At 52.8% G+C, this 23,236-nt stretch overlaps 9 protein-coding genes across 9 annotated transcripts; 5 read left to right on the plus strand and 4 right to left on the minus strand.

Moving 5' to 3' along the window:
- Positions 1-1,048: 1,048 nt before the first annotated feature.
- Positions 1,049-1,343, minus strand: G6M90_00g001940 (uncharacterized protein; the record flags this gene model as incomplete). Its single annotated transcript, XM_014687400.2, has 2 exons — positions 1,049-1,262; positions 1,330-1,343. 2 exons carry the CDS (start codon positions 1,341-1,343, stop codon positions 1,049-1,051), a joined length of 228 nt encoding a protein of 75 aa, XP_014542886.2.
- A 732-nt stretch (positions 1,344-2,075) lies between these two features.
- G6M90_00g001950 (uncharacterized protein) lies at positions 2,076-3,816 on the minus strand (the record flags this gene model as incomplete). Its single annotated transcript, XM_014687399.1, has 2 exons — positions 2,076-3,615; positions 3,674-3,816. The coding sequence occupies 2 exons, from the start codon at positions 3,814-3,816 to the stop codon at positions 2,076-2,078; spliced, it is 1,683 nt and encodes a 560-aa protein (XP_014542885.1).
- Positions 3,817-5,501: 1,685 nt separating this feature from the next.
- Positions 5,502-7,670, minus strand: HP1 (Elsinochromes biosynthesis cluster protein HP1; the record flags this gene model as incomplete). The annotated part of the gene is made up of 6 exons (XM_066129522.1): positions 5,502-6,232; positions 6,283-6,339; positions 6,397-6,571; positions 6,621-7,256; positions 7,311-7,547; positions 7,596-7,670. The coding sequence occupies 6 exons, from the start codon at positions 7,668-7,670 to the stop codon at positions 5,502-5,504; spliced, it is 1,911 nt and encodes a 636-aa protein (XP_065986087.1).
- A 753-nt stretch (positions 7,671-8,423) lies between these two features.
- G6M90_00g001970 (uncharacterized protein) lies at positions 8,424-9,262 on the plus strand (the record flags this gene model as incomplete). The annotated part of the gene is made up of 2 exons (XM_014687397.1): positions 8,424-8,448; positions 8,553-9,262. The coding sequence occupies 2 exons, from the start codon at positions 8,424-8,426 to the stop codon at positions 9,260-9,262; spliced, it is 735 nt and encodes a 244-aa protein (XP_014542883.1).
- A 1,761-nt stretch (positions 9,263-11,023) lies between these two features.
- On the minus strand, positions 11,024-12,072 carry nucS_0 (Nuclease S1; the record flags this gene model as incomplete). The annotated part of the gene is made up of 3 exons (XM_014687396.1): positions 11,024-11,220; positions 11,280-11,942; positions 12,006-12,072. The coding sequence occupies 3 exons, from the start codon at positions 12,070-12,072 to the stop codon at positions 11,024-11,026; spliced, it is 927 nt and encodes a 308-aa protein (XP_014542882.1).
- Positions 12,073-12,747: 675 nt separating this feature from the next.
- On the plus strand, positions 12,748-13,551 carry G6M90_00g001990 (uncharacterized protein; the record flags this gene model as incomplete). Its single annotated transcript, XM_014687395.1, has 1 exon — positions 12,748-13,551. One exon carries the CDS (start codon positions 12,748-12,750, stop codon positions 13,549-13,551), a length of 804 nt encoding a protein of 267 aa, XP_014542881.1.
- Positions 13,552-16,218: 2,667 nt separating this feature from the next.
- Positions 16,219-17,109, plus strand: vwkA (Alpha-protein kinase vwkA; the record flags this gene model as incomplete). Its single annotated transcript, XM_014687394.1, has 1 exon — positions 16,219-17,109. The coding sequence occupies one exon, from the start codon at positions 16,219-16,221 to the stop codon at positions 17,107-17,109; it is 891 nt and encodes a 296-aa protein (XP_014542880.1).
- Positions 17,110-17,747: 638 nt separating this feature from the next.
- Positions 17,748-18,821, plus strand: G6M90_00g002010 (uncharacterized protein; the record flags this gene model as incomplete). The annotated part of the gene is made up of 1 exon (XM_014687393.2): positions 17,748-18,821. The coding sequence occupies one exon, from the start codon at positions 17,748-17,750 to the stop codon at positions 18,819-18,821; it is 1,074 nt and encodes a 357-aa protein (XP_014542879.2).
- A 2,745-nt stretch (positions 18,822-21,566) lies between these two features.
- On the plus strand, positions 21,567-23,234 carry PAFA (Platelet-activating factor acetylhydrolase; the record flags this gene model as incomplete). The annotated part of the gene is made up of 1 exon (XM_014687392.1): positions 21,567-23,234. The coding sequence occupies one exon, from the start codon at positions 21,567-21,569 to the stop codon at positions 23,232-23,234; it is 1,668 nt and encodes a 555-aa protein (XP_014542878.1).
- Positions 23,235-23,236: the final 2 nt, after the last annotated feature.

The raw sequence follows: 23,236 nt of genomic DNA on the forward strand, positions 1-23,236 counted from the left end.
TTGCATATTGATACTATGTGTATCCAATGTTAGCATTGAACATTAAATGGTGCACTGACTGCTTGAAGTTGAGTGTGTAACAGCCGGCTAAGACACAGCTAAACAGACACTATGGGATTTTCTCAATTCAACAGGCGCCCGAACTCATCCAAACCAGGAACGAAAAGATTGATATGGCAAAGACAGACCCATAGACTGGGTCGATGTATTCCAAAGTCGTGTGCAATGCTAGTCTGACGGAATCCATTCATCTGTATGGGACTGTGCTGTAACCGGGGTTGAGAAATTGGCCATCTTGATGCTATGAAGACGTATATTGCAAGATGCTTTTCTGTCGCCATATTCGCAATAGGATGCGATGAGATGAGCCAAAACTAAGACGATAAAGACATGGCACAGCTTCTTCTGGCAGTGGTAGTTTGTGGGGTTGAATAATACTATATAAATATCGACGGTACAAGGAGGTTAATATCCAAGGGTGACGACAAAATATAATAGCTCTGATGGCAGTAGCAGCGCTAGGTTGTCAGTCAATTTTCTGCCTTCAATCTTCCAACAAGATATACTGCGGCGCCTGTCGCATGGGACCTGAACCATGTCACTGGTCGTTCTCTACAATCGCTGCTTCATCATCTGAAGAAAAGTGCCTGCATGTCTCTGCAACTTATAGGAACTCGGCGCCCAAGAAGAACAACAGCACAGTCACAATACAGTCGCCGAGCTCAGTCGCTTCAACGAAAGGAACCGTCGAGGGGTTAGAAAGCGCGCTGCTTACAGCGGTTTAAATTCTCCAGCAGCAGCTACATATGCAGCTGAAAATTATGTCTCAGGCCTCAGTCGGCCTGTATCTGCCTATTACCCAAGTCCCAAAGACCACCACCGACTAAACCATAGCCAGCAACTTCCTCCCAGTACGCCCTTGTTGAGAAGAGAACAAAAATCGCGGCTCAGCCGCTACCAAAATAAAATAATAATAGGAGATTACAAAACCCCAAGTCGCGAGCATATGGCCCATTCACACGCCAAACGTGATCGACAGCCAAACTCGTCACTTGTAACCACCTGTTGGAAAAGCACGCTCCAGCGTCTGCAGCATCTGTCCATAATTCGCCGGCGCGGTTTGCACCCCCAGTGCTATCTTCTCATGGTTCTGCGCGTGGCCCAGGTAATATTGGAGGTTCGGAGTCTCCGGCAGGCGCTGCAGGTTCTCCCGTGTGACGGCCGGAGCAGAAGCCGCCGGCTGGGGAGGCGAAGCGTGCTGGCTAGATTCCGCCATGAGAATCACTACACAACTCAAACAAGACAAGAAGAAACAGGGGCAAGTCTTACTTTACCGAGTTCATGGTGAAATGGTCACTGGAAGAATAATAAAAGGTCTTGTTTGTGTCCTCAGGACTCTAGGAGACTCCCCGACGCGAGCATTTGTCCTATTTTATACGTCTGCACGTACGTACGTGATACGGTGACAAGACAGCAACACGCATGCCCTTTGATATCGGGTCATTTCCCTGAATTAACTACCCTTGCCGACCCTTACGCAGAAATCGGCGCAACAGGTCAATTGTCGGCGTCGGAAGGGCACGCTGGCGAGGGCATTCGGTCACCACGTCACCAGGCGATTGCCGTCCGCCTTCGAGGCCAGGCTGCGAGCCCTGATTTCCTGCAGGGAGTCCCAGGGCCTCCGTCGCTCCAACTGCTTCCATGTCTCTGGTCCTTGGCTCGCCTGGGCTGAAGTGGAGGTAGTTGCCGTACTGCTGATGCGGCTCTGTTTGCCACCCCCGGATACACGTCAACGCTGATGACTCTCGTTCAGCTTACTGCCTGCGTACGGAGCTCCTCTTACTCGAAGGCACAGCATTAAATGTACTATGTTGTGTGTATCTTTTATTATACCGTATTATATGATAGTATGTTATAATATAGTACCGAAAAAATACTTATTACAACTTTTTTCTGTTAAAAAACGAGGGATAGAATTGTCAGTAAACTATGTTCAGTGGCAAGTAAAACACTGCTAGAACGCTCCCGCCTAATCGCATTACCGTGTCCCTACATGTCATCCATCCTAATACCTGTCATAAGTTACCATATACCCGTGTCCATTTTATAGCCGAAGCCTCCTGGGCCCTGGCCGCGCGGCGGCTCAGCGTCCTGCTCTGCCTCTCATGTACTGACAGACGTGTTCCCGGACACACATTTTTCTGGTGTGTTTTGAGATTGTCCGGTCTACTAAACTCTCTGCCACAGCCTGAACACATAACCTTTTGCGGGAGATGCGTGGCTAGATGCTTTTTGAGGTAGACAGCCCGCTTGGCAGGTTTCCCTTTCGACTGGAACGAGCACTCTAGATGAGGACACCGGCCAGAGTCTGCCTCGTCCGGCCGAGAGCTCAATGACGGAGAAGCTTCCGGTAGCAAGCCGTGCATCGGCATTTGCCTCACCTCCCCGCCGCGGCGCGAGGCCGGTGGTGGTGCCCCGGAGTGGTCAGGCGCCATCCTGGATGTGGAAGCATCCCCCCCCAGCCGCGGCACTACACATCCATTCCGAGCCAGACCAAGTGTGCTGGGTCCGCTTTGCCCGGTCATAGACGTCTGAGGCCGTGGCCAACTAGAGCTTCGTTGTTTGTGGTGTACAAACGACGTTCCATCGCAGACGGCATCCTCAGGGGTCGTGGTGCTACCGTACAAGGGCGACGATATTTGACGGTACATGTTCATGCTCGTATAGGGATTGCTCGAAAACGACCCCAAACCGCAAGGATATTGCGGGGACGTTTGCTGGGCCATATTCCAAGACGCTTGCCCGGTGCCGCGGTCAAGATCGGAGTAGGCCGTCGGCAAAGACGTAGACCAGGACGAAGGGACTTCATTCGGTGTTATCGTCTGAAGAGAAGCAGGTTTGTTTTCTGAAGACATATGCCAAGGCTGCAATGCACTCTCCCCGTTTACATTTTCCACCGGTGACTCTGTGAATCCTTCGGAAAACATGGGCGAGATGTTGGACATGGAGACCGGGCTTAACCGGCCAGCACCAAAGGGCCCAGGAGTAGTAGGAAGCTCGGGAATCATATCTATGGCAGTGTCAGGGACACCGCGTGAAGGCGAATCACTCATCTCGTGTGGTGGACCAGAGCCCAGCTCTTGCGGCCCCGGAGAGGGAGGATACCCAATAGAGGAAGCCCGCCTAGAACTCGCAACACTTGGGATGACGGTGTGACGGGTTTCCGGAGAAGACGGCGCCGATGCCGGGCGACTACGGGAGAAGATATTGGTGAGTTTGCGCAGCCCCTTGCTCTTCCTTGGAGAGCAGGCTCCGGCCCGAACAGCATTGTCGCTGGCGCTGCAGAACGCGCCATTACCGCCCTGGAGCGTAAAGCAGTCGTACTTGCGGCAGCTGTTGCAGTACACCTTGGCGCCTGAGGAGAGAGAGCAGCCAGCGACGTGCCACATGAGGTCTTTGACGTCAGGAAAGTTCTCCTTGCAATCGCCAAATGGGCACGCCCAGTTGCTTCGGCCCCCGTGCAGCTTGCCGTCAAAGACGAGGAACTCCATCGCCAGCAGGGCAATGACTCGGGCCTTGGCGCAGCTATCGATTTGAGACGCAAGACCTCGGATTCTACCGCGGTTAGCCGTCACTTGAACGTGGTCTATTGCGGTCACATCAAGAAACCTACCGGCAGAAGTCTTGATCCTGGTGCTCAACAGCGACACCAGACTGATTACTCTGGCACGGAGACATTGGAGGGCTGTCGAGCATTCTGCCTCCCGAGAAACTTCCCGAGAAGCTCGCAACAGAAGACCTGGAGGAACCAAACATTTTCGTCTTGTAAATCAGCCACGATACTCGCAACGAGACTTGATGCAACGGACAACAGCGTCGAGTATAGCTTTCGGAATAAACGACGTCCAAAGGGAGGACATCTTGACAGAACGGCAGCCGGCGTCTGTATACTCATCCCAGGGCCGCCTCATTCAGTGCCAACTCGATTCCCTGAAAGGGCAACCGTCCCAGCACCAAGGCGTCCAACTTGTTCGCATCTTCCCATCCGTCACTAGAGCGAATGTGCTCATCTCGGTGAGGGACTCTCTCCGCCGAGCTGGACTTTTCCCTTTGGCCTACATATTCCCTGCATGCGGCAGGATCGAGGAGCCGAACTTGGAGTAGGAGCCTGGCGGGAAATGTAAAAAGGGCGTCGGAGGGGATCCGTGGTTTGCAAGGGGATCCGACGAGCGTCGGAGCCAATAGCCGTGCTCGGTAGCCCGAGGACGCCGCGCGGTCAAGCCTCTCCCGAGATCGCCGTCATCTGGTTGGCAAGCTCATGGCCGTCGTGGCCAGGCAACGATCCCCCCCGTTGCGCATATCGAGCTAGTTGCCTTGCTGGGCGACTGACTAATCAGGGATGGTGAGGCTCAACGAGGAACGAGGGGTACGTGGCGGGCAGAGGGAACGCGGCATCTCCTCTTGTCTCTGCCGCTGCCCCTGTTCCCTGAGGGCTCTCGGTCTGAAGAGTTGCGGCAGGGGTGTCTAAATGCCGCGTTTGCCATGAGGACTGTGTTGTCTTTTGCTCGTCGAGTGGCCCTCGGGTCGATGCGTGCGGGAGGAAGCAAGATGTTGAGAGAGCATTTGAGGAGAGAAGATGGCAACAAGACCCGTCCTTCCTTCCTATTCAGCCCATGCTGAGACCGGGACGCGCCACTCTTAAGTACTCGCTAACAAGGCTTCTGCTGCTGCGCTCGACAAATGGAAATGGTTTTGCTCAGCCACGGCTAGCGTATTCTTCTACCTGCGATTTGCTGCTATAAATACCTGTCCCGCCTTCTTTTGCCGTTTCCATAAATATGTTCCATGCAAATCCGCCGCCGAGAGCGAATCAGCTCGCTTCTGTTCATGCGGCACTGCATGAGGCTGCGGCTGTGCTAGGCATGCATCTTGTGGCAGCGAATCGTGTTATACGCTGCTACCGTGAGGCTTCATAGGACTGGGCGAGATGGTCGTCATTACACCGGTCTGGAAGGCTCTTTTTTGACTTTTCAGGCTGCTATCATGGTGGAGTTGATCTGGTGAGGCATTGGTATCTCAATATGCCTGGGAAATGCAGAGTAAGCGGAACTATGAGGCTTTGGGGGCCTCTGTATATCTTTGAGGCGGATGGGTAGATGAGGCATCAAATAATGCCTGATACGGTGACAAGGAGTCGAGGACAAACTCTACCAAGACAGACTGTACCTAGTATGTATGAAGAAGAATAGAACAAAGGGTATGACTTAGTCAAGACGAGCACACCACGCGGTAATAACATCCTATAAAGGGTTAAATCTAACAAAGCAAAAGAAGACTCATCTCAGATGGCCTAATTTCGGTCTCCAAGTTGACAAGTGTCCATGCTTCTGTATATAGGTTATCCGATGATGAGAAAAGCGTATTTGACATAAACCGGGCAGCATAATCAAACCTCGAGAGGGCTCCCGGGGAACAATATGCAAGACGCCAAACCGCGGTGTCTAAGAGCTTGCCGCAAGTCCCTGGGGGCAATGCTGACGGAGCGAGCACAGCCTGAAAACAGCCCAGGACAGAAAGGCTATGATCTGGAGCCCTAAGAGGGATCCTACTAGCAAGCCTAGCAGAATATAAAAGGGAGGACCCCATCTTAGAGCATTTATGGCGGACACAGCTAAACCGACGCCGAGCCCACACCTGAGGACAGCTTCGACCTGTCTTCTTACGCGGCATAGTTTTAAAAAGAAGGCGCAAATGATGAAGGCTTGAGAGAAGACCGGCAAGAGTATAAAAAAGTAGAGAATCTGATGCGTCAACAACACGACAAAATCGACTCCAGCGAGAATGGAGGCAAAGAAATAGAGTAGAGGGGCGGATGGAATGAGAATATCGGCAAAACCCAAAAGCCCTGGATAAGCATTCCGCCCAAGGTGGAGTATGCGAATAACTTCAGCATCGATATCCGATCTTGGCTGCAACTGTTCAACATGGCCAGGAGACTGGAGAATTTGGTAATGGTGCGAAGCAGGAGGTTCAACACGTGTCTCTTCTACATTGCCAGCCGGTGTTGCCGCCCTCACCAATATGGATGTTGATGAATGATCCGCAAGGGATCGATTCCGATCCCCGGGAAGTGAGGAGTGAGACTCTTCGAGTGGAATGATTTCAACTCCTGCGAGAGCACATTCGCCAGGTGGCGGCTGACATGGCGCAAGCTCGGGACCTTGCACCATGTCTGCAAGGTGTTAGATTCAGCCTGACCAAAGCAACTGTTTAAGAACTCACCACCTTGGATACATGTTTCGGCGCTTATATTGCCGTCCTCCTGAGTCCTATCTTGTCCTATCAAAGCATCAGCTAGAAATCCGTGTATGGGCTGAAAACAGAGACTACGCATACCCGGAGAGAGGCAGCAGCTATACATTAGCTGGGCGATGGAGAGAGCCGGACCAGCCAGGAGAACCAAAGAGATGACTTGGCCAAATGTCCAGTCGTTATCGCCTACATCTCCCGAGCGCCGTAAATTCGCCAAACGTGTCGATGCCCAGCTAGCAGAAAGCACAAGCGATGAAACCTAACTTAATTAGGAAACGTGGAGGTTCATAAAAGAAAGAACGACATGCCTCAGAGAGCATGGATGCATAGAGATCCAATAGAATCCGCAGCGCGAAATACAGGCTTGTTTGGAGGGGAATGAAAGCTCCTGCTACACATAACGCAACACTGGGTCGCATATTTTGCAGCCCTCGGGCCCAAGCATTGAGAAATTTATCATGGTTTCGATCCAGAAGCCGCCGAGAGAAGCGAGAGAGCACAGTAGATGAGGATTCGAAAAGCTTGGCGACTCGGACAAGATAGCCATAGGCTAGGAGGAGGAGGGTAAGGACCATGGACGCAAACGGTGTACCGTCCCGATCCATGCCGCCCTTGAAATAGCATACGGCAGGGGCAGAGTCGGAGAATTTCTCTGGCAGCTGATGGTCTCTAAAGTCGAAGTGACCCGTGGGAACAAACCCCACGAAGAGGAGGGCGAGCAGAGCAGTCATGAGTAATAGCCGGCCGGTTCGCGCCGTCGGATGTGCATGCAGATGGGCACGAAGACAGGTCAGGGCGGAAAGATGGGTGAGACATGAAAACCACGCAAGATAAAGGACGGTTTGCCAATGATAAGCGGACAGTCCACATGTAAGGGAATAATATCCGCTGACCATGATGGCAATACCGGTGATTAGTTGTGTGTCCGCCAACATGAGGATACACTGGGCTGTAATTAGCACAGGAACAGCTCTGTTTCGATGACGACGGTGACTTACCCTGTTGAATGTGCTCTCGAGCTGCAAGTGTCTCTCGGGCTTCAGACCCAAACGAGATCGCAGAATTCGAAACACTTGAAAGACAATTGCATCGACTGGGTTCGTTGATGGCGACGAGCTCGGGCCCGAACCTCGCTTGTTTGCGAATGGGCTCACCCCGGCATCAAATGCGAGAACATAGTAGAGCAGCACAAGCACGACACTCACCCATGCCATAATCGTGAAGCCGAGGAGAACCTAAGCCTGGGGTTAGATGGTTCGTGCTACACGGCTGTGACTGCGTACTCCCAGCCCGGATATATCTCCGTATGGCTCCAGCGGCACGACATCTGCCCCGCAAGTATAAGAGCACTTGGCCATGGGTGCTTTTGAGTTTCAGGCTTTGCGATCGTGTGAGGGATATAGAAGACAAATATTGAATGCAATGAGACGAACCCGAATGCAACTCTTGGCCGTCTATAAGGCTGCGCGATCATATGAGGGATATTCTGCAGCGTCCAGTCCCAGGGCGTGGTATGAGACGAAGGCGCAGGAGCCATCCGTCAGCACAAATTCAAGATTCGGATTTACGTGTGCTGGATCCTCTGTGGCTTGAAAGACGGATTGTTTGGCATTTGTCGACAAGGATGTGGTCACCAGTTGAAGTCATCCCAACAGCTATATGGGGTAGACGAACGCTTTCCAGTCCCTTGATGCAGGCGTAGGTATTGTGCATTTGCAAGCCATCTTCACAATACACACATAGGTGTACGATAGGGATGCACAGCTCATGGAATGCATCTGGATTTTTCCGCGCTTTCTTCTCTCCTCGGCCACACGGGCAGTTGACACGGCCGGAATTTGGGCCGAGTCGTATACAGCCGTCGTTTTGTAAGTCCCCGAGGCGTCCTCCAGGTGTTCCTTGGAAGTTTGAAAGAACATACACACCTACGTCATATGTTGGTGGTATACACCTCGGGTAGTGCGTGGTCTTACCTCTTTGCCCTTGGTCGCTTGCTGAGGCAAACAGGCATGGACACTTGCTGATTCCTTTGTGTCCATCCAAGCTGGAAGACACTACGGCTTCTCGTCTGCTGCACACAGCCCGAAAATAGGAATATGAAGCAACATGCCATGACCTACGCTCTCCGAGGTCCTGGTATAAATATGACGCCATTCCTAGCCTCGCATGTCACTGGTGCCGTCCCTTCCAAGTTCTTTCCAGGCCACTAAATCGTAATGCTGATATACATTTCCTCGCAGACGGAAAAAAAGTCAACTATGATGGGGCCGATATTGCGGGTAGTGAAGACCAACAAGATCTCTCACCAACTGATGATGCGGATGTGACAAGCCCGACAGCAAGCCTATTTTCTTCGTGGTCAGATGACTCGGATGTGTCATCATCAAAGTCATGCGATGAAGACGGCTCAGGTCCGCCATCATCAGAGTCAGGCGATGAAGACGACTCAACCTCGGCATCTGACAAGGACATGTCCCCTCTGGGATCAGCAAAGAGCGAGGTAGACGAGCTCCTTCGCCGACTAAGAGAGCTTACCGTGGCTATGAAAAAGTCTAAGCCAAATCCTAGGTTACAGGAAGCAGACACAACTTTCCAACCGACAGAGCATGAGGGGTTGCGCGACTACCTTGCCGGCATCGTTCTTGCGCGAGGCTCCGAAAAGGGCCAACAGCGTTGCGATGTTGGCCGCAAGTCGCTGACGCCTGTACAAGATCGCTTGATCATGGCTAATCTCAGACAGCGCCATAGGTTCTTGTTTGCACAACAGGATGCTGGAAATTTCGAGAGTGGTCCTCAGAACACCGGCCGCAAGTCCACGGGACCATTTCCCACTGCTAATATGCGCTATCTGCGTCCTCCAAGACTAGGGATAGGAGAGACGTGCTTTCGTTGCCCATATTGTTGCCAGATGCTTCCAGAAATGTTTCACATGAAAACCCATTGGAAGTAAGCAGATCCCTTGCCAGCTTGAGCCTCGCTCTGCGGCCACTTGATCTTTGCGAGTTGGCACTAACAGAGAGACAGGAAACACTTGATGGAAGACATATCCCCTTACACTTGTATCGTCGAAGGATGCGAACAAGAACATGTGTTATTCGTCACACGAGCCACGTGGATGAAGCACATTCTCGGGCATTCTCCGCAGTATTGGCGGTGTCAGGCTTGCAGTCTCCCAAACAAACCGCCACGCGAATTTTCATCTAAGGAACTCTATCTCAGTCACCTTAGGGAAGCTCACTGGAAGACAATCAGTGAATACATGTACCGCGACCTGGCCAAAGATGCTGCTAGGTCAGGACCTACAGGTATCAGTCAGTGTCCTCTTTGTAATGTGGATGAGCCGTCGGATTCTGGTGCTCTCTTCGACCACGTTTCCAGGCACATACGTTCATTTTCTTTGTTGTCTTTGCCGTGGTCACACGCCCGTCTATGGGCGTAGACGTCAACAGTTCTTGGTGTTCCGAAAGCTGCGTGAGGACGCTGATCGCCATGGGGCCTGGAGAGAAGTGGTGAAGGATGCCCGATGCTGTTATTTCCGGAAGCGGAGAGCGGGTAAATATATATCCAGTGCCGTGACCGACTGACCACTTGACACGCTGGTAACCAGACAGTCGCAGGTTGCCAACTTGGCAGCAATGGTCAAAGACTCAAAGTCTCAGTGCTGGTTGTCAGAAGGCTGGAGTGGCTAGGGCCGTACTGGCAGCGCTACCAGCATCCTTCCAACTCGTCCATGTATCAGGTGAGTCGGGCGGCGGATGGAATGCCCACCATTCTATGCAACGGTTGTGTTTGATAAGAGGACAGCCATTGACTCTGTCTACCAGGGCTAACTGCGTCTCGCACTAGCTTTAGGGTCTCAGCCGCAGCTGAAAGAAGGCTTCAGAAAGGACCTGCTTGCCGTTTTCTCTTATATATAAGCATTACGGGAGTCTAGTGCGAGGTTTATGCCCAGAACTTGCCAGCCATGAGAGGCTTACAGACGGGGTAGAGAGTACACATGAGAACCATCTCGCCACTACGATACTCATATGTCTCTGTCACTGTCCACATTTTCGTTTATTTTGGAATTCGCCGGGTAGAATAGGGTTCAGTGGCAGCATGGTTTCGCTGACCGTTCTGCTGGAATTTGCGTCATGCAGCCACAGCGGAGAAGACGCCCTAGCTATCTGAATCCGGGCATGTGACGTAACCGCCCAGTGCCTAATTCGTCTGAATAAAGAGATATTGGGGCTTAACATGGTCACTTCTTTCTGTCTCAATTAGAGGGATGAGCTTTGTGCCCCGCGCCGCAATGCCCTTTCTACAAATCGACTGAGTCGGTGGCAGAATCCAGCAACCACCGCATTACTTATAATAGCAGGAAAAGTTTTAGCAGGCGAATACTTTAAAAAAAGTCGAGTCAGTCTTGCTTCGGAAACAAATAAGCGCGTTAAATGTCACGTTTTTAGACTAAAAATTGCAGGAGCCTGTTCATTGCGGTTATCCACAACCAAGACCCCTTTTGTCAGCGGGCTGTGCAAAATACTATATTGCTCTGTTTTACCAACTACTTGTAACGAATGTATCGACCATGATGAAGTTAGTCGCCGACTTGGAACTCAAACGTTCAATGTTTTGTGATTGCGTTGCCTCCAATCCAGGAGCAAGCCTGATAAACTAAGCAGCCAACAGCAAACAAACGAAAGCCTCCCCTCCACGACCAACTTCGACTTCACAACTCATCGTCAACTGTCTCATTGCTGCCCTCCTCGGCCTGGATCGACTTGACAACATCATCTAGCCACGCAGCCATCCGGAAACCCGCACGAGCAATTTGCCGCTCGACAATCGGAGCAGCTTGTTGGTAGTATCCATTACTGAACAGATTCTTCTGCGTAATTTGCTTGGGGCCTAGTCCAGGCGGAAAGACTACCGCAAAACACGTTAGAAAAAACCTTCAAAGGAGTTTCCAAAGGGACTGTTCTCACCATGTGTGCACACATAATGGTTGGCTTCATTCGACCACGCCATGGCAGTCACATTCAGACTCCCAGGGTGGAAATTCTCCAGCCACCCTTTCTTGTCGGCCGCATATTTGCCACTGCTAATCTCCCTGGCTAGTTCATCTGCCCACCGGATGGCAGTCGACATTGGATCTTTGCCCAAATGTTGTGTGATTTCCTCGAGGATACTGGTATCCCAAACCGCATGCAAGTTATATTGGCGCTTCTGCCACCGGACCCTGATTTGCGTTCCACCTCTTGCGACATCTTCATTGTGCAACGGCTGGTGCAAGTCCCCGATGAAGTGGACCAGGAATTTAAACGCCCTCTCGCGCTCTATCCGAGGCAGGGCTCTGTCACGCGCCCGGTCAGTGTAGTTGGCCAACGCGCTGATAATACACCCTCCCTCCTTGCAGTCCCGCGCATAGTCGACCTGGCACGAGCCGCCGGCAGGGTCGTCGTGGGCATCGATGAAGTGGAAGTTGCCGGTATATTTCCATACCTCCAGGCCCCTGATCTGATCCGCCCACGTGGCTACTTTGGCAAGGTAGTCGTCGCCTTGGTCACGTAGAAGACGTTTGAGATAGTCCCTGGTTGGCGAGGAAACAAAGTGGCTGGCGAGATGTGCCGTGGTGTCGTGACCCAGAGCTAGGTGACGATGAGCCTAGATATGACTTTGGTCGCGGGGCGCGTTTTGGGAGCCCGACTTACCTCCCCAGGCTAAGGCTCCTGGGAGACATAGCAGCGGCAGGAAGAAGTAGTGAAGAGAAAGCTTCATGTTGAAGATGTATCGCAAATCAGTGCAAGTGTAGATGCAGCACCTTTTCCTGGGCAAATATGACGGCTTGCGTTGGATTTTATAAGCCAAAGGACTCAGGAGTGGTCTGCGGCCTAGATCCTTTTGGCTTGATGAGCTATGATATCTATCTCAGAACTCAAAAGCCACTATTGGAGGGCTGTAGAAAGATACTTTGAGACAAGAAACTCTATGGGAATTTGGACCTTGGATGCATGGCATGGTAAACTCGGCTGAAGGTTAACCTGCCAGCGCTGAAACATTGAACGCCACGTTGGCGCCGCCGAACAACCTAAACACAATCACTGCATAATTTTGTTGCTTTTTAAATTGCAGCATGGTTTGTCCATCCGAAAGCACAACGCCTCACGGTCATTCGTGGTCAGCATCTTTCGTCTGGCCCACTGTCAGCAACCAACTCCGAGCGTACACGTCATGAAATACGTTGGGCATAAAATTATCCTCCAATTCTGTGTCATTGCCCCCTTACGCTGTTCCTTTGCCGCACTATTAGTATCGAAATAAGCCGTAGGACTAGGCAAACCTACATCGTGAGAGGAATTTTCAGCATCACGCTCCGCAAAGATCACTACCGAGTGTGACTTTACAACAACTACCAAGTGTATTACATCATACGCGTGTATACTATTCTTTGCAATGTTATCAACCGTTGTTACCGAGGCGCCCGCTGCCAATATGACGCCCGACTTTGAAGTCAGGCTTCAACTCGACCCAGACAGGGTCCTCCACTCTAACCACCAGTTGATGGATCTGGTTCGGGACAATTTCTCAGTCAAAGACACAGTCAAAATGAATGTCCAGTTTCTCGACAAGTGCTCCAACGAAATATTCAAAGCTGGCTGGAACGTTCGACTGCGGGTGGTCCAACCAAAGCCCGAGATTGAGCTGACGTACAAGAAGCGATACGACATCGCGGGCGGCAACATTGAAGCTGCGCTCGCAAAAGCGAATCAAGACGGCTTCAACTCCAAATCTGACAAGTACGAGGCCCAAGTCGAATGGGGCTACAAGAAGCAGACACTCTCCGTCAGCCGTGGGAAAAAGGTCAGATACTCTGGAGACGGCGGGACAGACCTCCCTGGAACCGCGGCCTCGCGTGACATGCTTGTAGACGAGGCTCCGGGTAAATTTGACAACTACAAGGGGAAGAAATGGGGTACCAAGGCGTTGAAGGAGGCAGTGGTTTTTGGACCGGTCCACGCTACGCGGGCAATTGGCTCGTGGCGGGATCATAAATTGTATATTGAGGTTTGGCCCATTCGAAGTGCGGACGGATCGGGGTGGCAGTACTTTGTGGAGGCATCTTTTAAAGCGGGACGTCGTGATGAAGCAGAAGCAGCAAGGGGAACTCTTTTAAAGGAATTGCAGGACAAAGGTTGGTTTCTACCAGAAGATGCGTTGAAAACGAGCATTATCATGGAACGGTATGCGTGTCCATGAGTGTCTGGAGAGGCGAGTTGGAACAGAATGAGGACGGATGTCTCTCAAGTCGACTACAGCGTTGGTTCACTGAGACTCTTCTGAGTAAGTAGAAGAAATAACTGCGACGAGTTCTGCTTTCTGGTCTTGCTTGATGCTAGAATTCCGTATTGGTAAACCATCACTGCAACAGCTGGTACAAACCTTGAGCCAAAATGTATTGCTCAAGGGATTGAGTGTCGGTATCGTGCGAGTTGCGCTGGGGGAATGAAGACAACTCCCCGCCGTCTGGTGCTGCTGGACGAGTGGCCAGCACGAGAGAGGACGGCAATGAGTTTTTGTATAGACAGGACAAGGAAGCTCCTCCATGGCTGAAACCAGCGCAGATCTAGGCCACGGCAATGGGCTGAATCACCCGAGGCAGAATACCGGACTTACTGGAGATAGTGTGATCGAGGGCTTCGCCTGAACTTGCCATGGAAGAAATACAAGGCCAAGTAGTTGACCCAACGTCAAGTTTCGCATTTCTGCATAGGGCATGGAAACGTCTTTCAACATAGAGAGGGAGCGCGGTGTCTGCCAAGCGTAGGCCAACCTCTGAAACCCATCTCATTACAATGTCTGGCGACAAAGGCCTGTGTGTCAATGGATGCATGATCCAAGACATATTTCCGGACTTGGAAGAAGCCAGAACGTTGATGGCCCCGTACTTTGACGTTTGCATTGTCACATATCGATTCCTCCATCGACCCTCGGTGGACACCTGGCTATCCGCCATGGAAAGATATTGGCAGTTTCGACCCGGCTATATAAATCCCCAGCCACCAAAATGTCCACGGCGACCCTAGGTGGACGGAGGGCCGTGAGAAGCAGTTCGAAACACATCTCTTGCTTCTGCATGCATGCGAAAGCTCAAGGCTGTAGAAATCAGAATACAGACCGGGTTGATGCAAGAGACAGGTGGCCTCATTCAGCACGTCACAAATCTGACATCCAGTGACAAAGGCTGTCGATCCAAGGATCAGAATGAGAGCATCAGGTCTCGGGAGATTGACATGGATTACGGTCAGTGCTCGCTCGGGCTCGCTCAAGTTGCCCCGTGACGCTGACTTCTGCAGTTCATATTCCCCGAAACGGCTCTGGACTAGGCTGTGCATGATGGCTATGAGCGAACAATTAACCTACTACTAAAGCGTGACAAGAAATTTAGCCGCCTGGATACCCTCAATCTACAGTCCCTCTACTTTAGTGCCCGTATCGAAGACCTGGATAGGGTGAAAGAGTTGTCTAAAAAGGGTAGCTATCTCGAGATGCGCGACGACAAGGGACAAACTGCCCTATTTCATGCTGTGAAAGGAAGACCGGTACGCCATTATTCAGTGGCTGCTTAAGGAGGGTACGGAACTACGCGAAGCAGCGAGCAGTCACGGCGCAGATCAGTGCTGGTAACCGTGTTTGTAATATTGGTAGTAGTAGCGGCGACGGTGATGCGGGTGGCGAGAAAGGGGTCAAGGTGTGTAGTCGCCGTATTGTTGCAAAAGGACAGCAGCCTGCAGCGCCCAGGCCGTGTGGCATGTCCCCCAGCGTTGCCAATATCGAACAGGAAGCCTGGATATTCACCCCAGATTTTCCAACGGACGCTAGCTTCAGACAACCCACATCATTATCCTCTTCTCTCAACTAGACCTCGCGTGGCTGTCGCTGGTGGGATCCGATTCATCTACCGGGAGCTCCACAAATCCGGTCCCCACATCCGGAGACGTATCCGTAAATCCGCTCCGGAAATGTTTCCATGCCGGATATCGTCCAAGCAGAATGATATGGAGCGATGCGGAGTTGTGGAGCCAAATCTACTGGACACTAGTAGGTCGTGGTATATTGTTAAATACAAGGCAAGGTGCCTCGGTTGCAACACCTCTTGTCCTCTTGTGAATATCCTCGCCGTGTGGGCACCTGTGTACATGCTGATTCTTCACTGAGGACGGTAGATAGCCCGACAAACATATTGTGTCCTACCCACAATCAGGATTCGACTACACCAACTACCGCTCAGAAAGCTCGATGTTTTTGCTTGGAGGGCCCTTGTACTGGAAACCTCTTAGGTTAACATTATATGAATGCAGGCTGTGTCTCATTGACGAATGGAATGCTATGCCTCGGATGTGTTGGATGTGGAACTGTCAACTGATCGAGGTTGCCATGTTGGCTGGATGAGGACAGAGGAAACCACCCCTTGGCGCTGAATTCGTGAGAGATGATATGAGAGACAAGAAATCCATGTGAGCATTCGCATGAGGTTTCCCAAAACTTGATTAACACCACATGTGAATCAGCCAGGCACCGACGTCCTGGGACCGCCGGGGTCGCGCAGGTAAATCACCACCCAGGAAGTCAAATCCACTTCGACGGCATTTGTTATCAATGGGTTCACCGTTGGCCCTTGCCATGAATGCTAGTACATACAGTGCTAGTACTAGCTTGTGCAATGTGCGGGGTGTGCATCTTGGTGCCTGACAAATTAAAACCGCCATCCAATCAAATTCTCCTAAAGGCCGCTCCCCAGACTTGGGCCCCTGACAAGATGCAACCTGTCAATCCTTAATTCATTCAGGATTCAAATGATAGATTCAATGTTATACATGCTCATCTTCCCAGACCTCAGTTTTCCTTCACCTCACACCTCCTACCATGAGTCGGGAATGTGCCGCTTGTGACCGCAACCTCCCTCAATCATCCTACAAGGCCAACCAGTACGCCAAGGGTCCCGGCGTATCGCGATGCAAGCAATGCGTCCACGGCCATTATTCCGACAACCCATCCACAAGGCATTCCGACGCCGGCAGATTCAACAACTCCTTCCGAGCTCACATCCCAAACTCGGCCCTAGAGCAGCCATTTGCAGAGGGTGCTTTTCGCCGAGTGGCCAGAGGGACGTACACTTCAGGCCCTCGTCAAGGACAGGCATGTGTTGTCAAGTGGTTCAAGCGTGGCGCTGTCTTCTCGAAAGATTATTTCCATCTCGACATCAAGGCTGTAGACAAGGCCCTGGAGTTTGTCAACGGGTTCAATGATCTGGGCATCATCAACAAAACCGTCAAAATCAATGTACCTTCAGTGTGGCAATTCGACGACGACAATGACAACGAGTGGGCAGGCCAGAGCGTTCTATGCGAGCCATTTATCCAAAACTACCAAAAGTTCAACAGCAATAGCGGATGGACCGATGAGACTAGGGTATGGGGGGAAGTCATGCAGGCCCTCAGCCACTTTAGCTACCATGTGTCCGGCGGCTATTATGTTCTGTGCGACCTCCAAGGCGGCATCTACCGGCATCAGATGGTCCTCTCTGACCCTGTTATCCTGTCTCGGCATCGTCAATACGGCGTGACAGATCTTGGCCCCAAGGGCATCAGCTCGTTTTTCGCCCAGCATGTCTGCAACGACTTCTGTCGCCCGCACTGGACGCAGCCTGCCAACCCGCAGCAACACTTCCGCCCGATCCCGGGCACCAGTATGATGCGACGAACAGTGCCGACCGAACACTCACGGCCCCTTCGTACAAGGTTCCCCGACAGGTAGTGTAACTGGGGGCAAAAAGTGTTGTGAATATTTGTGAATATTATAACAAGTACGCCGCTGCTTGGGCGTGGATCAAGCGAGATCACGTGGGATTCCTTTTCATGAGGATAAGCTTTCTGGGTATGATATCAGCCATTCCATGTTGCTGTCTAGATATACTGGTGACAATGAGAGAGAAAGGACAGTATCTAGACAATAATCAAGTCTGGAAATTTAGAGATTGTAATGTAGCGGCCCCGAATAATAGCATAACCAGACTAGGCCTCGCAATCGCTCCAACTCTGTAATCAAAGGTAAGCCTGTCACATATTTCTATACCAACTGTAAAGCTGGGACGTGAGCAATAAAATGATGCGGCGTTGTAGTGCTTGGCTCGCAGTGCTTCACATTCGACAATATCCTAGTCCGTGAGGCCGAGGCAGGCACCAAAACGCGCGACAAGACCCCCTTTTTTTCATCGCGTATATTAATTAACCCGGCACCTGCCTCCTGCCTCTCGTCACCTGCCTCTTGTCTCTTGCCTCTCCTCTCCTCTCCTCTCCTCTCCTCTCCTCTTCTCGAGCACCTCAAGACGACAACTTGTTTCCCATCCAGAGCCCCCTTTCAGCGGACGCTTCTTGTCTCCGCAGCGCAGCAAAATGCCTCTCATCATGAATGCCGACGTAGACAAGCTCGATGGCCTGGCACCACGATCCTGCAAGCTGTGCCACAAGAAAGAGGGCGTCGCCCGCTGCTCGGCCTGCCTGGCAGTTTTCTACTGCGGGCGAGAATGCCAGGTCAAGGACCGTGATTTCCACAAGAAGCCGTGCACCCTCATCAAAAAGAACCGTCTTCGCTACAAGTCGGAGCAGAAGAAGCTGCGCGAGATGCCAAGCGGACCCTTCCTCCCCGACAACGTGTTCGAGGACCATGTCGGCCGCTTTTGGGGCATCTTGGGGACGCGCCCATACATGTGTGCGCGCTATGCATTGGTGGACGCGATGCTGATAACCTACGGTACCGCCGGCGGCCCCGTGGACGTGGTGCAGATGTCCCTGGACCATCTCCTCGACATGATGAGGCTGTGTCGCTCGGATAACCTGTGCCTGCGCAAACTGATACCCGGGCTATACATTCGACTCGGAAGGGACCAGGACGCCTACGACTTCATGAAGTGGTACGCGACTACCGGGCAGAAGACGGACTACAACTGGGGTAACATGGAAGAACCGTTCCTGGACACCAAGGACGCGGACGTGTTGGAAGCGCCGGTAAAGAGCTGGAAAGGCCGCGTTCTCGATCCGAACCATGTCGTGGCCGTGGTGCTCATCAAGGTGCGAATTATGCTCGACCTGCAGGTGATCCAGAACGCCAGGATTGCGGACCGCGGCGATAATCCGGAAGAAACCATCAAGATTATAGGGGGCAAGCTCGTCAGCCCTATTATTTCGTCACGGGCCGAGAGTTTGCTAGCTGAGCCGCAGGAGACAGCACGACTGGCTGGGAAAATCAAAAAACAAATCAAACAACTATACGACGCCGTCGGGTCATACAACCGGCACTTTTGGGACCTGCTGGTTGAGGATCCTGACTGTGGGGTTTTGCGCAGACCAGCCTCAAACCCGCCGCAGTCGAAGAACGAGGCTATAGAGGTAGTCAAATACAGCTATGCGTCATGGTATAAGACGCCTGGAGCAGTGAGCGTGCTTCGGAATCTGAGCGAGGAGGACTGAAATTCTGGCCGGTCGAGGATGAAAGTGAGTCGGTGACATTGTTGGGCGGATAACTTGCAACAAGAAAATGACAGTATGGGCGGAATTGAGAGGGCTTTTTGATGTTGAATCGGCTTACATGGAGAGGACTAGTATTGATATACGTGCTCCTCACAGGTGATAGTCTGACATAGATTCACCTTGATGCCGAGAGAAACCAGGTTGGTTCTTATTTTGGAACTATGCGTTTGCCCCCAGTGACGTGCGCGGTCATTCGTGCTCAAAGTGCCAAGGATTTCGCCCTACTAGACTAGACTACCATTTCAAATCCTGGAGAAGGTTTTCGTTACAAGACAACATTGAAGTCCACGATACTACCACCACCCCCTGCAACCTTTGAACATTATTACCCGTCCAACCAAGTAAGCAGCTAGGATTATCCCTCTACAGGGATAGAGAACCCCGCACGGCCCGGCCCTAGCTGGGGCAGCCAAATCGAAATAGACACATCATCGACTTGACACTTCAATGTTGTGGTTGACCGCTCAAGCCACACGGTTACGCCCTGTAGGGGTACCCTTCCGTCAAAACCTCTTACTACCACTTCTGATGCGTTGTGTATCTATTATCTGCAGGCCACCTTGGAGCCACTCGTCCAAGTGTTCAACATGCCATCTAAGGCAGCTGGAGCGGCGCCAGCTGGACATGGCATGAGATGGAAGTGATCGAGGCCCGCGGCCTTGAAGACAAAGAAAAGACGTCAAAAAACCCGCTCCACTTCTGCTTGGACCTTGCTCACGCCGTGAGTGACTCGACACAAAGAAGCCATTTTTCTTTAAGATCTTCCTGCGCCTGCTTTCCGGCAAATCTGTTGCCCAAGGACAAGTCAATCGCTTGAACCAGCCCCGCCCCTACATGCCAGCTACCTGACCTAACACTGAGGCTATCAGTCATCTTTCTGGCCATGATGGAATCTAAAATGAGGCAAAGACTATCGCTACAAGCTGTGAAAATCTACAGCGCTGGGCAGGCTAATCCCGACATTTCAGAGAATGCCACCCTGCTGCGAAAAGCCAACATCCGACGACTACTCTCTTCGACGAGCTGCCAGAATGGACAAAGGACAACGAGTACATTCGCTCCGGCTAGAAGCCTGAGACAAATTCGTACTGGGAATGCATCAAAAGCATGGGATAAATCCACAACGAATCCGGCAACATATACACCCGTCTCGTTGCGGCCATCTGAACGGTAGTGCTGGGGTCGTGGTGGAACGTATCCAGACACCGACTTTGATGACTGCATCGTCTTTTTTCTCTTCTTCCTTGGTGGTATAGTCTGCTATCTCCTCTCAACGGCGTACCATGTTCTTTCCAATCATTCACATGCGACGCACCTCTTTTGCCTTGAGCTAGATTTTCTCGGTGTCCTCACCGTCACTGCTGGATGCTTCCCGCCGGGCCTCTGGTACACGTTTCTGTGCGCTTCACGTCGAGTAAAGTTACTTGGATTGCAGTGAGTAGCCGTCCATGTTACAAACCTAGGTAGGTAGCTGATTGATTCATCTCAGGTCGATCTTGCCGCCCAAGTACTCGCCGCCAGCTCGCACTTTTTGTCAAGTCCTTCCAAGCCCCCAAAGTGCGACCGCTCCGTGGACTTGTCTTCTCCATCATGGCGTCTTCGGCATTATACCACCTCATCATCAAGATCTTTCAAGTCGGCTGGTCGCGTGCTGACGCCGAGTACGGCGCTTCACTTTACGCCTTGACTATTCTCATATATTTGTGCCCAGTGACCACGTACGCGGTACGTGTATTCTGTTGCTCCCTTCCTAGTCCTCAAGTGCATCGAATTGGAAAATTAAGCCTTGCTGAGATGCCATGTTGTGAAACGGCTGATTGACCGAGTCGTGGAAACTGCAGTGCTTTGACATCTGGGGCCATTCGCATCAAACATTCCACGTGGGAATGGCGATGGGGCTTTCAGTTCACTTTTTGGCATTCGTCGGGGCCTTGGATCAATCCTATGCTTTCAAGAATGGCCAATGCCTGGTTGAGTAGGACTTTGAACGACGACCAAAACGCGTAGTACAGCTCTTAGCTGGGGTTGATGTAAATGGCTGGTTTGCATAATGGGCCTCACAACATTATGCTCCTGCACACACACTTACTTTTTATGGCTTTTGCGAATTAATAATTCTTTCCAGAAAAAAAAAACAATTATTGCTACATTTGCATTACAATATAAGCCGCACACTTTTTCGCAGGTTCACTAGCTGTTTCCCGCCTTTCTGTCGCGGGAAGAAGTTTTTTTACGAGGAATCGTACTAACAACTTCGTCAGAAGTTCCAAGTAGAGCACGTTGAACCAGATGGCAAATGTTTAACCACTTGTATTGATACATGAAACAGTTTAATATCCAGACCACTTGTATATTATAGCTCCGATATAGTGCTAAGTTTATAGAGTAAAACTTGTCTTTACCTTGACTATACCGAATGCGATATCGAGGATTTTATAGAACTTACTGGGATAGAAGAACTGGCCTTAGAAATACAATTACATATAATAGAATAATTTTAAGATGAACTTCCGAATCGCTAAAGCCGCGGCATCCGGCCCCACCCGGTCCGCCAGACCCACCCTGACACCTCAGTTCACGACGTCACCACCAAGCTGACAACTCACTCACTCACTCACTCATTCTCACACACATCGTCACCAGACTCACCACCATTCTGAAGCCCTCGCCCCCCCAGCCGCCAAGATGCCACGGGACTCACAACCACCGCCCTCGCCCACCCTCGAACTCGCCTCCCTCTCACCCACGTCCTCCATCTCGCCCGACTCGCCGCTGCTCACGCCCACGTCGACGGCGCCCCCGCCGCGCTGGGCGCTCCCATCGCGAACCCGACTCCAGCACCTCCTCGACGGCACGCGCACAGCGTCCAGAGCCATCCTCCTGCGCACCAGACGCCTCGCCCCCCTCCCACGGCGCCTCTCCTGGACATCCGGCGTCCTCTGCACGCTCCTCGCCTACACAATCGCGTGCCTGGCCCTCTCCATCCCGCCCTTCGCCTCCCGCCTCCCGGCCTACACGGGCCCCCACGCCGTCGGCGCCATCGACATGGAAGTGCCGCTCCCGCAGGCCCGCCTCATCGCCGACCCCGTCTTCAAGCACTCCCACACGCCGGCGTTCAAGCTCGAAACCGTCCTCCTGACACTCTACTACCCAGCCTCCCCCTCCGCCTCGTCCTCCTCCCCGCCGCTCCCCTGGATCCCGCGGCCCATCAGCCTCACGGCCCAGGGATACGCGCGCTTCGCCCGGGCCGACAACTTCCTCACCCGCCCGCTCTTCACATTCCTCCTCTGGCTCGCCGCCGGGTCCGTCACCATCCCCGCCGCCACCGACGTCCCCCTCCTCGCAGACGGCGGCGCCAAGCTCCCCGTCGTCGTCTTCTCCCACGGCATGGCCTCCTCCCGCACCGACTACACCCACTACCTCGGCTCCCTCGCGTCGCGCGGCGCCGTCGTCGCCGCCCTCGAGCACCGCGACGGCTCCTGCCCCGGCACCCTCATCCGCCTCCCCGACCGCCCGCCCCTCCAACGCCCTCACTTCCGCGCCTCCGACCTCCTCGCCTCGCCCACCAACCGCACCCCCGTCGACACGCCCTCCATGAAGCGGCACCAACTCGCCTTCCGCGACGCCGAAATCTTCGAAACCATCCGCCTCCTGCGGCTCCTCGACGCCAACGCCTCCGTCCCAAGCACCCGCGACCCCCCAAAGTCCCTGGGCTCCTTCGCCTCGCGCCTCGACCTAGACACCCTCGTCACAGCAGGCCACTCGTACGGCGCCACAGCCGCCCTCCAGGCCCTCCGGCACGCGCCCTCCCCCTCCGACAAAGGGCCCAACCCGTCCGTGGCCGGCATCGCCCTCGACCCAGGCAAGGAGAGCGGGCCCCTCAACGCCGCGCTCAACGTGTCCCTGCTCGTCGTCCACTCCGACTCGTGGTCCCGCCAGCGCACCCTCTTCTTCGGCAGGCCGCACTTCGACACCGTCCGCGACCTGGTCGCCGACGTCCTCGAGAGGTCCGGGCGCGCAGCCTGGTTCCTGACGAGCCTCGGCACAAGCCACCCCAGCGTGTCGGATGCCCCCCTCATAGAGCCCCTCCTGCTGAGCTGGACGACGGGCGCGACGCTCAATGTGAGGGAGGCCTTGGGCGAGTACGTCCGCGTTTCGCACGACTTTATCCAGTCTCTGCGGACCGCCAAAGTGGACGGCATTCTGCAGGAAAAGGTTACGCACACCGAATACAACAAGTGGGTGAGCGATGAGAGAAAAGCCTCCTTTCCCAAGGACATGGCCCGCTTATGGGAAATTCATGTCAGTCCGGCCTCGTCAAACGACCTGAAGGGCCCAGACGGACAGACCTGAGA

This window comes from Metarhizium brunneum, chromosome 1, assembly GCF_013426205.1.
Source record: "Metarhizium brunneum chromosome 1, complete sequence".
NCBI lineage: Eukaryota > Fungi > Ascomycota > Sordariomycetes > Hypocreales > Clavicipitaceae > Metarhizium > Metarhizium brunneum.